The sequence below is a fragment of the Melopsittacus undulatus genome, chromosome 4, assembly GCF_012275295.1.
Source record: "Melopsittacus undulatus isolate bMelUnd1 chromosome 4, bMelUnd1.mat.Z, whole genome shotgun sequence".
NCBI classification, from domain to species: domain Eukaryota; kingdom Metazoa; phylum Chordata; class Aves; order Psittaciformes; family Psittaculidae; genus Melopsittacus; species Melopsittacus undulatus.
Window position 1 is genome coordinate 108,679,638 of NC_047530.1, and position 15,577 is coordinate 108,695,214.

The 15,577-nt window shown below is 42.0% G+C and overlaps 1 protein-coding gene across 1 annotated transcript; it reads right to left on the reverse strand.

Moving 5' to 3' along the window:
• Nucleotides 1–1,125: 1,125 nt before the first annotated feature.
• Nucleotides 1,126–15,299, reverse strand: OAT (ornithine aminotransferase). Its single transcript, XM_005154488.4, has 10 exons — nt 15,258–15,299; nt 12,267–12,493; nt 11,143–11,367; nt 10,920–11,015; nt 8,317–8,444; nt 6,564–6,686; nt 5,376–5,504; nt 3,711–3,824; nt 2,793–2,937; nt 1,126–1,874 (listed from the first exon to the last, which is right to left on the reverse strand). Exons 2-10 carry the CDS (start codon nt 12,463–12,465, stop codon nt 1,714–1,716), a joined length of 1,320 nt encoding a protein of 439 aa, XP_005154545.2. The 5' UTR covers nt 12,466–12,493; nt 15,258–15,299; the 3' UTR covers nt 1,126–1,713.
• Nucleotides 15,300–15,577: the final 278 nt, after the last annotated feature.

The window sequence follows — 15,577 nt, forward strand, 5'->3', positions numbered from 1 at the left end:
ATAACCTGTTCTCTGCAGTCTGATGGACACTATAAATGGGCAGCAGGAGAGATGGAGAACATGGTGGGAGACTTGCAAACAGTAAGGACAGGGAGGCACTAAAACATAGACTGGGGTCTTACACCCTCCAGCCCTTTCAGGCCGTTAAGCAATAACATATATGCAACTGGGGCAGGGGAACAGACCTGAGCGTGTCCTTCATCCTTGCCAGCCCTATTACTCTGCAAAAGTAGACTTTTTGGCTGCTAAGGGCTTTTTGGGGTTTACCATTTCAGTCTCTGAAAGGACTCCAACAACTGCTGTTGACATTATGGTTTCCTTCAAGTTATTTCACTCCTTTTCAATCACATTACCTAAGTGCAGCTTTCAGAAATGCCCAACTTCCTAAGCAACACCTCTTGGCATACTTTTCTTATTCCCAAGACTAACAGTAACAATGATATATCACTCCTTGCAACAATGAGGCCTTTCCAAACTGAAATCAGTCTTACTTTATCCACAGCAGATGGGTGCTCATTTTCTCTCACCCAAAACAAGATAGGGTAAACTGTTATATGCCCCTGACCAGGAGCTTAGTTCATTTCCACAAACCAAGTTGCTGTTAAAACCCCAAGGGATTATTTACCACTTCCTACTACAAACATGTGACTGCATTTAATCCCTATGCTTGGCAAAGGGAACATTTTGCATTAACAGCGATTAATCAGGGTTTAGTCTCAGCTAAACCCAAGTCAGTTAATACAAAAAGCAACCTAGGACAGGAATAGCAGCCAACTCCACAGTTTCATACAGAATACCACACTGGCAACATCTAAAGGCACAGAAGTGCAGAAGCATTCACCCTGTATAAAAAGCAAAGCAGAAGCTTCCATATAGAGACCGATAGAAATGCATAGACTGCAAAGGCTGCACTTACTCTGGCTCTGGACAGAGGCAACTACAAGTTTCTGTGGAGCTTGCTTCTTTTTTGAATACACTCTGTATTTTAATTACACATTAACTTCTTTTAATAATGCAAGGCATGGTTTAATATAAACATTCAGATTATAGAAAGTTTTATAACAGTATAAACCCATATATCTGCTCAGGTCTATTGTACAAGATTGCAAAGCCAAACGCTGAGGCCAGGCTTGAAAACAGCATCTCTTGTCATGCAATCAGAATATTGTACATAGAGAATCCAGCTCAATGCTTCTCAGGTTCACCAGCATAACATCCAGTTTGTATTATTCATCCATAATACAAGTGCTTCTATCCTACAGGCACCTCACCAAGGGGCAGAAATGCCAAATATAACATTTTGGAGAGCGATATAGAACCACAGAACCATAGAATGGTTTGGTTGGAAGGGACCTTAAAGATGAACTAGTTCCAGGGATGAGAGTGCAAGATCATCCTTAGTAAAATATATATAAAATACACTTTGGCCAAGACTTTCAACAATTAACCAGATTTCTATAGATACCTCCCCTTAAACATTCTGACTTAACTGTTCAGTAGGTACACAACTAGATGAACAGAACCCCTCAAGTTTGGGAACTCTTGTATTTTCTTCAGAGCTATTATAACTGAAGGGCATAGCTACGTTTTAAGAGTCAAGTCCTCTTGGATAAAAGGAATGAGAGATGCTTGCTTCAAAACCAGGCCTTCATCACGCTTATTTCCAGGCAGCACGTTGGGTCAGTCAGCAGATACACTTGGAAAGCCATGTGCTCAGAAAGACAGAATGGTCTTATGAATTATTTCAATGCACTCTCTGATTTCATCCTCCTTAATGACAAGGGGTGGTGCCAGCCGGATGATATCACCATGAGTAGGTTTGGCAAGAAGTCCGTTATCCCGAAGCCGCAAACACACCTTCCAGGCATCGTAGTCTGCAATTGAAGATAAAAAGAAACAGAAGACACTGAAAATACAGCACAAAAAGCAGCACAATTGAAGCACGTGATGCGTGGGGCCAGACTGTAAACTGCCTGCCATCTGGCAGTGAGAAGATGAAGTGTGTTCACAAATGAAGCAGTCGCTTCTGAGCCATCCCCTACAGTTTGCAGTGAACGTGCAAGACTGCTGCAGAACTGCAGTTTGTCTGAAGGGACTCACAAGTTTGCCTTCAGTACACTGAGTTTTGCTCCTTCACAGCTGAGTGCTCACCTTGTAGCAATACATTTAAAACAGCGAACCATGCAAAGCATTAAATTTGTGCCTGGATTTCAACGCATCATGTGCGTGTCTTCTACAACAGCTCCCTGCAGCACTGTGTCACTTAGAATGTATTCAGAACAAATATAATTGTCTGCTCTGGCTCTTAAGCAGTTTTCCGATATAACTCAAGGTGTTAATTCCTAGAAACCTGTTCTCAGTTGTCAGCTTTCTCCTTCTTTGTACTCTCCTGGATTCACTGGACTCTTCCAGCTACCCTGGAAACAACCAGCCTCAGCCAATCCTTCCATAATCTGACAGAAACTAGTGTTCCAGACGTGGCCAGTTTGATGAAGAGACAAAAGTGTATTTGTTGGGGGCAAGATTCACCATCAGGTTTGAATGTTACCAAATCATAAAAGAATTTAATTCATTAAAAATAATTGTTCAGAGTTACTTAGTAAAAAAACCCTGATTTTAGTAACACACAGTCACTTGCCTAGATTTTCAGCAGGTACTACAGTACTATAGCCACGATCTGAACCCAGACACGATATCTATAAACCATCCCCTTACTCTATGAAGATACTTTCAGTTTAAGCTGAAAAATGTTTGTTCATGCTGTGATTGTGCAGTTGACTTTATTTCCTTACCTTTGGTTTCCCGAATTACAATCGCATTTAATAGTCCTCTTCCTCGTACACAAGTTACAATATCTGATGGTGTCTTCATGAGCTCATTTCTTACTATGTTACCCATTATTTCTGCATTTTTAGCCAAGTTTTCCTCTTCAATTACCTAAAGGGAAGTCAGATCTCCAGTTAACTGCAGGGCACTGTGTTTGTTTTCTGTACCATGCTGCAATGGATGACTAATGACATTACAACTGCTGAGCTACAAAAGCTGCTGCATCCAGAGTATCACTGCAAGGGCTGCATATCCAAGCAGATTAGTATTAAGCCTTTACTCATTCTGGTTCACAAGAAAGAATAATCTCTTTGAAATTTTATTCTAAATTAACTGCTTTTCATTTGCTGTTATTTACAAGTAAATGATAAGGCTCTGAAGACTCTTAATCTGTCCAGGTCCACCGACTGCGTAATGATGAGGCTTTCAGAGTGACTTGCATTACATGTAGTCAATTATATAGTCACAGACTAATTAGAATATGGACTCTGTACAAGGCATTTTGCTAGCTTCTGTTTGAGCCCCAGTAGCACATATGTTAGCAATGTCACAGAGCAGCAGCCTCTGCAATATGGTCCAGTAAAATAAGACAATTTAAAATGCCTTTGTGAAATTAGTGAAACTATTTTACTGAAACCTTCCTTAGGTAAATTTTGTCATTGAAGACACTGAGAGCACAGGAACATAAAAATTAGGACACATTCCCAGTAAAGACTTTAGAAGTTGTTTTGTGATCTATGCAAAGTTATCCACTACCATTTTTTATCCTTATTAAAAGCTGGATTTCTACTTGCAGCATAACAAATAACATCATTTATTTAAGCAACGATCATGTCACTGTGACACTTCCTTTGGAATCCAAATCTCTACTACAACACACAAACCTCCAGTGCTGCTATTGCAACACGGCAAGCTAATGGATTTCCTCCATATGTAGATCCATGTTCACCAGGCTTAATGGTCAGCATAACTTCGTCATCACATAGTACTGCTGAGACCTGAAATGGGAAGGTCAGCCAATTGATTTACATATATATTTGTATTGTAGAGTTAAATATCTCTGAAGCAAACTTTTCCCCAGGGCTCAGGAAAGGATAATTTTCAGCCTGTGGTGATAAATTACATTTACATTCCCAGCTCTCTGTAGAGGAGTGTATCTGACAATCACATTACGGCTTAATCCCTTAAATACACTTAGCTATAGTGGTGACATTAACATCTAACTACAGCTGAAGGGCATTTCTCCAAACTGAATATTATTTCAAGAGTTTCAGCTTCAAATACTCTGTGCCACAACTCAGAAATACCTCCAATCAGCCAAAATTGTTCAAGGCATATTGTAATTTCCAACCTAATCAGCAGGAATTTAAATCACTCCAAGAGGATAAAAATCAGTCATGCGGGCATGCCAAGCAGATGAAAGTTGTTCACAAATAGCTTGATAATGTATGTTTTAACACACGTAGGTATATTTTTCCCCTTTGCAGAATTCACCTAGAAATAATCACAGCAAGACTGTGATAAATACTCTCCAGAGAGAGTACAACAGACTAACCAGTAATTCCAGACTGAAAAGCTAACCACTGGATACTTACTTTCCTGACAGGCCGATATCAAACTGGAGAAAACAGAGATTGATTTTTCAATTAGTTGACAAGAGCTAGAAACACCTAAAACATCACCAGCCTAAGAAGATGGCATCTAATAACTTGCCACCCTAACAAGTTGAGTATCAACATAGCAAGTTCAGGATACCATATAGATATTTCAGCTATAAAGGTAATATATATCCCATAGTTTTCTTATGTATCTCTCACAACTTGAACTATTTGGCAGCACTGTTTTGACCAGCAGGTCAAAGGAGGTGATCCTGCCCCTCTACTCTGCTCTCATCAGACCTCACTTGGAGCACCGTGTGCAGTTCTGGTGTTCTCAACATGAAAAGGACATGGAACTGTTGGAACAAGTCCAGAGGAGGCCACGAGGATGATCAGGGGCTGGAGCATCTCCTGTATGGAGACAGGCTGAGAAAGTTGGGGCTGTTCAGCCTGGAGAAGGCTGCATGGAGACCTCAGAGCAGCTTCCAGTATCTGAAGGGGGCCTATGGGGAGGGACTCTTCATTAGGGACTGCAGTGATAGGACAAGGGGTAATGAGTGCAAACTTAAACAGAGGAAGTTTATATTGGATATAAGGAAGAAGTTCTTTACTGTGAGGGTGCTGAGGTACTGGAATGGGTTGCCCAGGGAGGTTGTGAATGCTCCATCCCTGGCAGTGTTCAAGGCCAGGTTGGACAGAGCCTTGGGTGCCATGGTTTAGTGTGAGGTGTCCCTGCCCATGGCAGGGGGGTTGGAACTGAATGATCTTAAGGTCCTTTCCAATCCTAACTATTCTATGATTCTGTTTGTCCCATAAATCATAGTTAATCTTGTAAATACCGATTTCCAAGTACAACAAACATCAGACTTATTGTTCATCCAACTAGTAGACTTTCAGTGTTAATTACTTAGAAATCACTGTTCTACAAATAGATACTTCTTTGTTACTCACAGGATATAAGCCACCAGAAAGGGCCTTTCCAAGAAGAACTATATCAGGTCTCACATTTTCATGGTCAACAGCTAGCATCTTCCCTGTTCTGGCTAAACCAGTCTGTACTTCATCAGCAATAAAGAGAACCTTTAGGGAGACAAGAAAAATCCACGCATAAAAGAATGACTTTAACTCCCATTCCCAACTCAGTTCAAATAATACAGCATAATTGCACGCAGTAAGTGAAAGACTTTCCAGCTGCATTACTCTAAGTACATGAAGGTACTTCCTTTAGCTCCTTTAAACATCCTGGAGACTTACATGTTCTATGAAATGTGAAACTACCAACAAATGAACATATTGTCCTCTTTCTCTGATATCTTTAGCACATTCTGTTCTACATAAGGCATAGTCCACATAGGGTTGGACACTGTTCAACCAGTAGCTGTTTGGCATACAACAAGGAGTAGGACTTCCAAAAAGTTAGGATTCATCTATCTCTACTCCCAATGCATCATTTGTACCTTTGGAAGTTGAAGGACATGGAAATACACAACAAACGCATCTTCCCACCCTTCCAGAGACACTGAATACAAGTTTGTCTTCACTCACAGAGAACAGTTATGGATCTAACCCTCCATTTTCAAAGCTAAACGTTTCTTAGTACAATTCAGACAGGACATAATATTGAGAATAGGAGTCAGGACTGGGGTATGAAAAAGAATCTAAGAAAACGCTGAAAAAAGGTCAAAATTGTGAGACCTCTGGTCTTCAGAGAATTTAAAAGATTACCCTTAAGCATATTTTCTTCACTGTGTCATTCTATGACCCACTACTAGCTGTTGGTAGCACTTAAGCACTCCATAATAAGGTCCCTTGATAGCCATGGTAGAAGCACTGCAGGAATAAGCTTCTGGCCTAAGAAACTTATAATGTGAAAAAGAAATGAAAAGTTACTATAAACTAAATGTCATTTCAAGAGCATTCATAAGGAACTTCAGTCAGTGACAGCAGCAAGAAAAATGTGCACTAAGAAGTACATCCTGGTAAGGAGAGAAGTCTCCCTTCCCTATTCCACTGAAAGAAAAGGAAATCATTAAATAGTACATGAAGTCCTGTACCTTGCATACAAGGATGACCTTACAAAACACACCAATAAACTCGGTGTGTAATGTTTAAGCCACTTTGCTACGGAGAATTCCTTACATTGTGTTTTGTGCAGAGGTCCCGCACCCCAGTGAGATAACCTGTGTCAGGAATGACCACACCTGCTTCACCTTGAATGGGTTCGACCATGAACGCTGCTACGTTGGGATCTTGAAGGGCCCGCTGTAAAAATGGACACATGGATAGGGAAGACAAGAAGAAAAAGCTTTTATTAGGTCAAATTTAGAAGATGTGGAATTGAATACATGTAGCAGAACCTAGCTCTAAGCCTGGAGTTCTGCCTCAAGTGATAATAGCATCCATACCAGGAGTTATCCCCAAATGCCATTCCAGTTCCACCTGTGTTATTCTTGCCTTGAGAAATCAGTTGCTGTGCTTGCTTGGAAAGTTACAAAGCTTAAAAATTGCAAACTCAGGCAAGCAGATTATCAGACCAGTTCTTAAATTACCTCAGAAATACACCCACTTGGGCATTACCCCATGCAGGACAAACAGTTGCTCAACACTTCCTTCAAACAAAAAAGAACGGAGCCTCTCCAGAACAGTTTTGTCACCTTAAAGCAAAGTCCATAGCTATATTCTTGCACCATCAAGTCCTATAAGGTTTAGAAGTCCATGAGACTCAAGAGATATGATTCCCAGCATGAATGTACTACATAATTTCTCAGTATGGCCCCATAACCAGAATGAACTCAGTCATCACTCTGACAGGCACAGATCTCCGTTTCAGGTCTCCACAGCATATTATTCAAAGCCTTGATAAAGTTGGCTGAAAGCCACTAAATACTTACAGGGCTTTCACAATGGGCAGCTTTACGTAGGTTCAAATCTGAGTAAGCTTTTCCACACTGCAACTATAATACACTGAGAGACCTTTGTTTCCTCTAGCCAAACTCTAAGAAGGCAAGCATCTCTGTCCTAAATCCTCTGATCTCCACAGCAGCACACTTGTACTAAGCAGACACAACATGCATAGAGGACTAACCAACTCATTACTCATGGAGAAAAGGGGGAATAGCATTAAGCTGAAAAAGGGTAGATTTAGATTAGATAACGGGAAAAAGCTGTTCCCTGTGAGGGTGCTGAGGCGCTGGCACAGAGTGCCCAGAGAAGCTGTGGCTGCCCCATCCCTGGCAGTGCTCAAGGCCAGGTTGGACACAGGGGCTTGGAGCAGCTGCTCCAGTGGAAGGTGTCCCTGCCTGTGGCAGGGGTTGGAACTGGAGGAGCTTTAAGGTCTTTCCAACACAAACCAGGCTGGGATTCTATGATTCTATTACCCAGATGATGGAAAAGTGACAATGCCAATGTTCCTAGTGCTTCAGGACTACCTGTGCCTGGCTGGAGCCCTCTTGCCTCCCAAGTCCCAGGTCTAGAACCCTATGTCTGCCATCAAGCACCATCTACTCTTTAATACTTTAGCCCAAATTATGAGGGTGCTAAGCTAAAGATATTAGTTTCAGAATCCAAGTCCTGACTTTGGAATGTATGCTACTGATGTGAATTCCCTTAAGTTTTATCTGCTGTTCTTCATTTGTACCTTGAATATCTTAGTGATGTGGGAAATGAAACAGGTTGTATGGTTTTTCTTTTATATCCTAAAGCAAAACTGAAAGTAGATTTTACATACATCTCCTATATGTATTAAAATTTATATATTTATTATATATGTCTAGATACATATATCTTAGTGTCAAAGCACATTTCAAAGGATAAACTGATTTTCCTGCCTTGCTATTTACCAATAAGATGCTGTAAAATAATTGCTGACAAGAGAACAAAAGTGGTCAAATACCTCAAGAGCTGGTAAGTCATTGTATGGGATCACTTCAAAACCTGGCATGAAGGGTCCAAATCCATCATAGCTGGATGGGTCAGTAGAACTAGAGATAGCAGACATCGTTCTGCCCCAGAAGTTGCCAGCTACAGAAGAATAAAAGGAGGGAGTCTGTTACAAAACTAAGAGCCAGAACAGTTTACAGGACATCACACTTTCCATCTGGTAATGTGGTTTAAGAGTTGTCTAACATCAGCATATTAGCATCCTTCTGCTAATTGTCAGCATTTTATACTGATGCCATACATTGTGGTGTTGTATCAAAAGCACATATCAACTTTTTAATTTACAAAGTTCAAGGAGAACCCATTTAAATTTACAGAATATTGTTATATTGTACTATATCCTATAGAAACATGAGTTAAAATAGCTAGGAACCATCTATCACCGAGATCATGGCATATCTATTTAATATTTCAGTTAAATCAACATACTCTCAGCTAATCAGTAAGAAGGTGCTTAACAAGACTGATTAAAGGTTCAACACCTTCACAGCATTCCAAGTCTTTTCTTTCTCCCCTTATTTCTGTGTATGTAGCTGTGATCCCAGGGGCAAAGATTGTTCTCAATCCTGAAGTCAATTGTTACTGAAGCAGCCAGCTCTAGGCATCCCCTCTGTCTCATCGCCAGGGTAAACAGCATTACAGTGTTCACTGCAGCAATGTCTCCTAAGGGAACAATCCCTGCCAAGCTTTGCTCAGTCACGTGTTTGTCACCTCAAGGTTATGTTAGAGCAACCCTCTGTATCCTGAAGCAAAGCCCTGAGGACTGCATTACTCAGAGCAGAGCAGGCTGGCTGCTGATGGCAGGCTCTCTCCACCTTAGCACTACTCCAGTCTCTGTGCTGGCTCCCCATCAAGCACAGAATCTACATCAAGTTCTCTAGATTGATGTTTAAAGCCATATTTTGTTCTGACCCAGGCTACCCAAGAGGGCCTTTTGTCTGCCAAAATGCTGGCTTTGACAAGAGGATTACTGGGTTTTTTTTTTCCTAGCTACTTGGCACATAATGACATATTGTGGTTCAGGGGATTGAATCATAAAAATTGAGAGCATATCCAGTTCATCAAGATGAGAAAGCACTTACTAAAAACTAATTGTATGAAGAGCAAAATAAACTATATATGGAAGGGAAGGAGGGAGAAATATATTTGTTCAAAGAATTCCCAGAAGACATAAACAACCATCTCACCTATTTAATCCCAGAAACCATAATGTAATCTTTAACTATGAATTGCAATTTAGAAATGCTGCCTAATCACAGTGTATGGTTCAGGTACTATAGATACCAAAAGTCAAAACCAGTATTTGCAGCTGGACCAATTAAAAAGCAGGCAATATTTAAGTAATAAGCTTTATTCTGGAAGGTTTTATAAAATACAGAACCACTGAACAATATTAGAATTGACAAACATACTTCACCTATAACCAAAATCTCAGTTATCTGAATTAGACACTTATTTATTTCCCTAATAAAGCATAACAGTCTCTTCAGAGCAGGTAACTTCTCCCTATTACAGAGCCAAACAGAGCAGGCAGATAAAGGGCACCAAATATATAATCAGGATTTTCCAGGGCCCCAGATCTACTTTAGCAATATTGCTTTTACTGTGTGATCAAGACTACAATATGGCTTTACTGGGTGAATGCCAACTTCTCAAAGACCTTAAGAACGCGGAAGAAAACTACTGGCAGTGAAAGCCTGAGAAGGAAACAGAGTTAACCCTGATGTGGGATCTATGAGAAAAATGAATTCACCAATTAGTGACACCCAAACAGCAGTTAAAAGAGCAGCACTGAATGCACTTCCCAGGCATTTAACCTTTTAACTGTCAAAAATTGGTGAGTAGTACAAATAAGGTCCACTTTAAATATTCAACACTGTTTATAAAGCCTTATCAACCACCTTACTAACAACAGTTTCCTCCCTGGATTTAAGTTCATTGTTGCATTTCCCTTGCAAAACCAGACATTACCACAGTTCCTGACACAGCACAACTACCCTCATTGCCTCTTGATGCATACACCTCCACAGGGGAGAGGATCTGATACTGATTTGTCACAGGAATTACACTCACATCTCTTGCTTTTACAATCATATAGAATCACAGGATCACTTCTGTTAAGATCACATGTGTTTCTTTGAGGACATTACATTAAAAAACCAACAAGTTTCTAATTCATTGTAACTATTTAAGGTTCAAACCAAATAGCCAGAAGCTTAGGTAGAATGTTTTGTCAACAGAATATACTTAAGACTGAACTTCACAATTTAGAAGGAGGCACTTGCAGAACTCTAAGGTCCTGCGAAGACTCTTGTAACCACAAGAGAATCACAAACTATATGTATGTGAGTGCAACATAACCTGTCAACAGGTTGAGAACATAGCTTACATTATTAAAATGTCAAACCTTCAACAGACTTGGTTCAGTGACAAAACTGAAACATTACGAATACTGCGAAGTACTCGCCACAGCTATAGAACAAAAGAGGGTGCTATATGCTGTGGCTGGATGTCTCTTCCTTCTCAATACCTCAACTCGTAACACATTTTACATACCTGCAAAAATAATTTTTGCTTTGTACTTTGGAATCCCTTTCACAGTGTATGCCCACTTCCGAGCCAGCTTACAGGCAGTTTCTCCAGCTTCCACTCCTAAAACATAAAGCAGAACCATTACCACCCTTGTACATGAAACAGGCTACTAATACAGAACCAAATGCTACAAGATCGTTGAATCTCACAGACAGGAAATACAATGGAAATAAAGTTATCTTTTTACCTGTGTTCATTGGAAGAACTTTGTTATAATTGAACATTTTGGTGACAAACTCCTCATATTCACCCAGTACGTCATTGTAGAAAGCTCTGGATGTAAGGGTCAGTTTTTCAGACTGACTTTTCAGAGCATTCACGATCTTGGGGTGACAGTGGCCTTGATTAACAGCACTGTAAGCACTCAGAAAGTCAAAATACTTTCTACCTTCAACATCCCACACATAAACACCTAGGAAAACAAAGGTATGGTCAATACACATAGCAGAAGAAGACATGAGATAATGCTAAATGGTGGAAGCTGAGAGCTACAACACAACTTGGTCAAATACAAATGGTCCTCTAATTAGAAAATAATCAATTGACAGTGGAAGCTTGAGCAACAAATTAGCACAGTACAAATAAATGCCCAAGAGGAATCAAGAAAAGAAGCATTTTACATGTAAAGCTGCTGTTCCACTATGTTAGTAAGTAATGTCAGAGTATTACTTCCCCTCCAAGTCCCTGGTTTGGGTCCTAAAATGTAACTAAAGGATATTATTGTAAGAGGATTACTAAGAATTGGAGGTCATAAAAGAAAGAACAAAACCAACAGAACCCAAAGAGTCTCAGAATTTAAGAGGTCAGCTCTGAGCTGTCAAACTGTGTGCTGAAAATGAAAAGCTATTGGATCACTATGCTGATAGCATTTCAGTATAAACTCATAGAATGTAATGAGCACAGCACAAAGGTCCCTGAAACATAATTAAAGATCAGAGCAGGAAGAGTAAAGGACTAAATAGGGTTCCAATGCACCTTTTCCTGTTGATGTGAATATTAAAACTCTCCATACAAGGTAATGGAAGAAATAAGAGTTGCTTGAAACTTTCTTGTTGAGTTATTCTGAATTATGATGTGAACTATGAATTAGACCTCTATTTAGATAAATCATTTTGGAGACTACACCTTTATCAGGCAGCTTTAAGTAGCCTGATCCAGTTCTCTAACCAGCAATTAGTCTTTATTTCATCCACTATCAATTCCATTCCAGCCCCCAAAAAACCCAAAGGTTCAGAAATTGGTTAGCTCAACATCATTATGCCATGACCCCATCCCATTGACACCACCCAGGGCAGAGCCTACATAAAATACCTTTTCCTTTTTCCAGAGCAACAGGCAGTGGGTGATAATTGTGGGCACCATATTTAGCCTCCCGTTCAAATATGAACTCAGAGGATGGAGGTCCTTGAATGGTTTTCTTTGTAGCAACTGAGGTGGCAGAACTGAGCGAAGCATGAACACCTCGACAGAGAACAGCGATGCTCTGAGAGCGGGCTAGCTTGGAAAACATTATTGACTTCAGGGATGCTGCTATAGATCTGGGGGGAAAGAAAGAAAGTTAATCATTAGCACTAAGAATACTTCAGGAGAAACACAGGACACGATTGAGGTGGTTTTATTGCCAGGTTACAGGTTTTTCAACTCTTGTGCAATTCAATCAAGCTGATATGAAGTATAAATGAATGCAGTAGTAACTTTAAGTAAGTACTGTTTTCTGTTTTAACATACACTTACAAGAACATACACATAAAGCACTCAGTGAGTAGCATTTTAAGACCATCAAAAAACAGATGGGAAGTAATAGTATGTCAGATATTAATTATTATTATGGCACCTTGTACTTTCTATAGCAGAACTCAGTGATTTCCCCTGAATCCATAACCTGGTACTGGTAACATCTAAGGATAATCAGAGTAGAATTTCATGGGACAAACACATTTCCTCCTGTGCCTTCGTCTCAGTCAACGTAAAGACAGGTATGACAGAAGGAAAACTGAGCTGGCATTCTAAAAGCTCTTCAAGCAAGCTCTTCTCACAGCACCAACTACTGGGAGCAGCATCCTGAGGAAACCACAGTTGCTTTAGCAAGGGCAACAGTTCTCAAAGCTTGAGTTCCTAGTCTTGCAGAGCATCACATAAACTGGCAAAATATGTAAAGCCCAAAGGAAAATCACAGATTATAATGACAAGTATCCTGATTATCAAATGTAGACTCTTTTGTCACTTACTCTGTAGCAAACTGAAGAGGTAAGTAGCCTTGATACTGCTGCACCACCCAACAATAAAAGCATACTGTAAAACTTAACCAAAATATGCTTGTTAAATATCAAGATGAGAATGCTATAAAAATATATTAAATATAATAGAACCACAGGAAGAAGCTCTTCCCTGTGAGGGTGCTGAGGCGCTGGCACAGGGTGCCCAGAGAAGCTGTGGCTGCCCCATCCCTGGCAGTGCTCAAGGCCAGGTTGGACACAGGGGCTTGGAGCAGCTGCTCCAGTGGAAGGGGTCCCTGCCTGTGGCAGGGGTTGGAGCTGGATGAGCTTTAAGGGCCCTTCCAACCCAAATGGACTCTATGATTCTATGAATGCAAGGATGGTTTACTCAAGGCTGTTGTTATTTCAGGCTGCTTGAAGGAGACAACTATTAAGTCATAGATATTTTCTAAATTTATTTTGGAAAAGTTCTGCACTCTGGATGTGTCACATTTAACACAGAGGCAGTTTTTCAGCACAGTCCTCAGGTGTTAACATTGCTGCTCCTCACTTCTAAGCAAAACCAAGCCAGGAGACTATTTTTGCATCTACCAAAACCCAAGTCTTTCAGAAGCATCAGTAGTCTCCATTCCAGCAAGGCGTGAATAGCAGCTTCACAGCTCTGGGCATTTCACCAACTATCATCACCGCTGTTACATATTAGCCATTTGCATTAATACTTTAAGATTTTGTAAATAAAAGAGACAAATATTTCTCTGTGCAAGAAAAAGGATTGCCAAGAACTCAGCTGAGCCTCTCCAAATTACAACTTGCTAAGTCCCAAAACGTAACTGGGCTGTGACATCCTGGCCCCTGGCACACCTCCATGGCACAGCAGCTAATTCTGCCACAGACTCCCCATTAATTCTGCCACAGGCTCCCCATGTTTTTGGAGACTCTCTCATTCCTGAAATGAAAACTGTAAAGAAAGGAAGCTGTATCAGAGAGTTACTGTTCTGCATGATGAATGACAGACCAGTAACAGGAGGTTCTTCTCTTACTTCGTTCAGGCTGGAAAATACTAATCAGAAATGATCCAAAGGTTCCCCCCCCCCCCATGAGGAGAAACCCCCTCAACTGTGCTACTGAGGTCACACTGTGTTAGCTGAGGTGTGGGAGGTTACATGGAGTAGGGATGAGTGAAGCTGATGAATCTAGAACGAAAAGGTGAAGAAGAATTCGGTTTTGATGATCAACATGAGAAGATGAACAGAAGTTTCAGGAAGGAGAAGAGACACAATGAAAGGGGGGGAGAAGGAAAAACCCCAGGCTGTGAGGAAGTGAGAAACATGATCGTGTCCTGCAGCACGCAGTACTGGAATCAGGAGCCAGGGCGTTTCAAGTGGAAAAGTTCTTGCATCAGCACAGAAAAGCTACTCGAAGCACAGCTGTAAAACATACTTGAACCTCTTTGCTCAACTGTTGAGCAAGAGCATCCAGAGAAGAGCACCGTGCTGCAGACCCCACCAAACAGCTGTATGCACCCCATCTCTGTCATGCACTGAAATACACCCCAAGCTAAATGGCATGCATTATCAGATACATGAAAACCACTTAGGTTCATGTTGATATAGCATAGAGGAATCCATGCCACGCTGCAGCCTTTACCAACTCAAAGGGGTGAACGTTCACGAGCACAAGCTATAGCAGGAGGGCTACCGGTCCAGACATGCCAAACCACCTTTTCAGACCACATCTCATCAGAAGCAGCCCGGGACCTAGCCCAGCAGACAAGAAAAAGCAAGAAACGCAGCGCTGAAACACCGGCACCCTCTCGCCATCCCCCGGTGCAAGGTGTCCCGGACCGGAGCAGCGCTGCCAGCAGGCACAAAGACAAGGGTGACGGTGGTGGCCTGGCCTGCCCACACCCCGGCACACAGCGACAGCGGGTCTGGGATCAATGCGGCCCTGCCCCGGGAAGCAGCCGCCGTGGGGAGGCCCTCAGTGACGGGGCCTGTGCGGCCTCGGCTGCACAGCCGCTGTCCTGGTGCCGCCGCGGGAGGCAGGAATCACACCCCTTGGGCTGGATGCCCCATCCGCGCTGTACCTGGTGCTACTGGTGCTGCTGGTGCTGCTGGTGCTGCTGGTGCTGGTGCTGCCGGTGGTACTGCTGCTGCTGCCGCTGCTGTTGCTCTACCCGGAGCCCGCGGCGAAGAGGCGGAGCCGGCCCACGGCAACTGTCACCTCTCCCCGCCTCTCAGCACGCCCCGCCCCGGACCGGTGACGTTGCCGCCGCTAGCCTCTCTGATTGGCTATCGTTGGTGATTGACAGCCTCCACCCCCCGCTCTGCCATTCCCGGAGGGGCCTCACCGGCCCTCCCACCCGCTGCCACTTCCTATTGGTGGGGCCGCCAGCACACCCCGAGC

Excerpts from the sequence above, each read along its gene's own strand:
- OAT (XM_005154488.4), bottom strand. The coding sequence starts at position 12,465 with ATGTTTTCCAAGCTAGCCCGCTCTCAGAGCATCGCTGTTCTCTGTCGA. Across the intron at positions 8,445-10,919 it reads AGCAAAAATTATTTTTGCAG|CTGGCAACTTCTGGGGCAGA; the intron begins GTATGTAAAATG and ends ATTCTTCTGTAG. Across the intron at positions 2,938-3,710 it reads TTGCAATAGCAGCACTGGAG|GTAATTGAAGAGGAAAACTT; the intron begins GTTTGTGTGTTG and ends ACTTCCCTTTAG.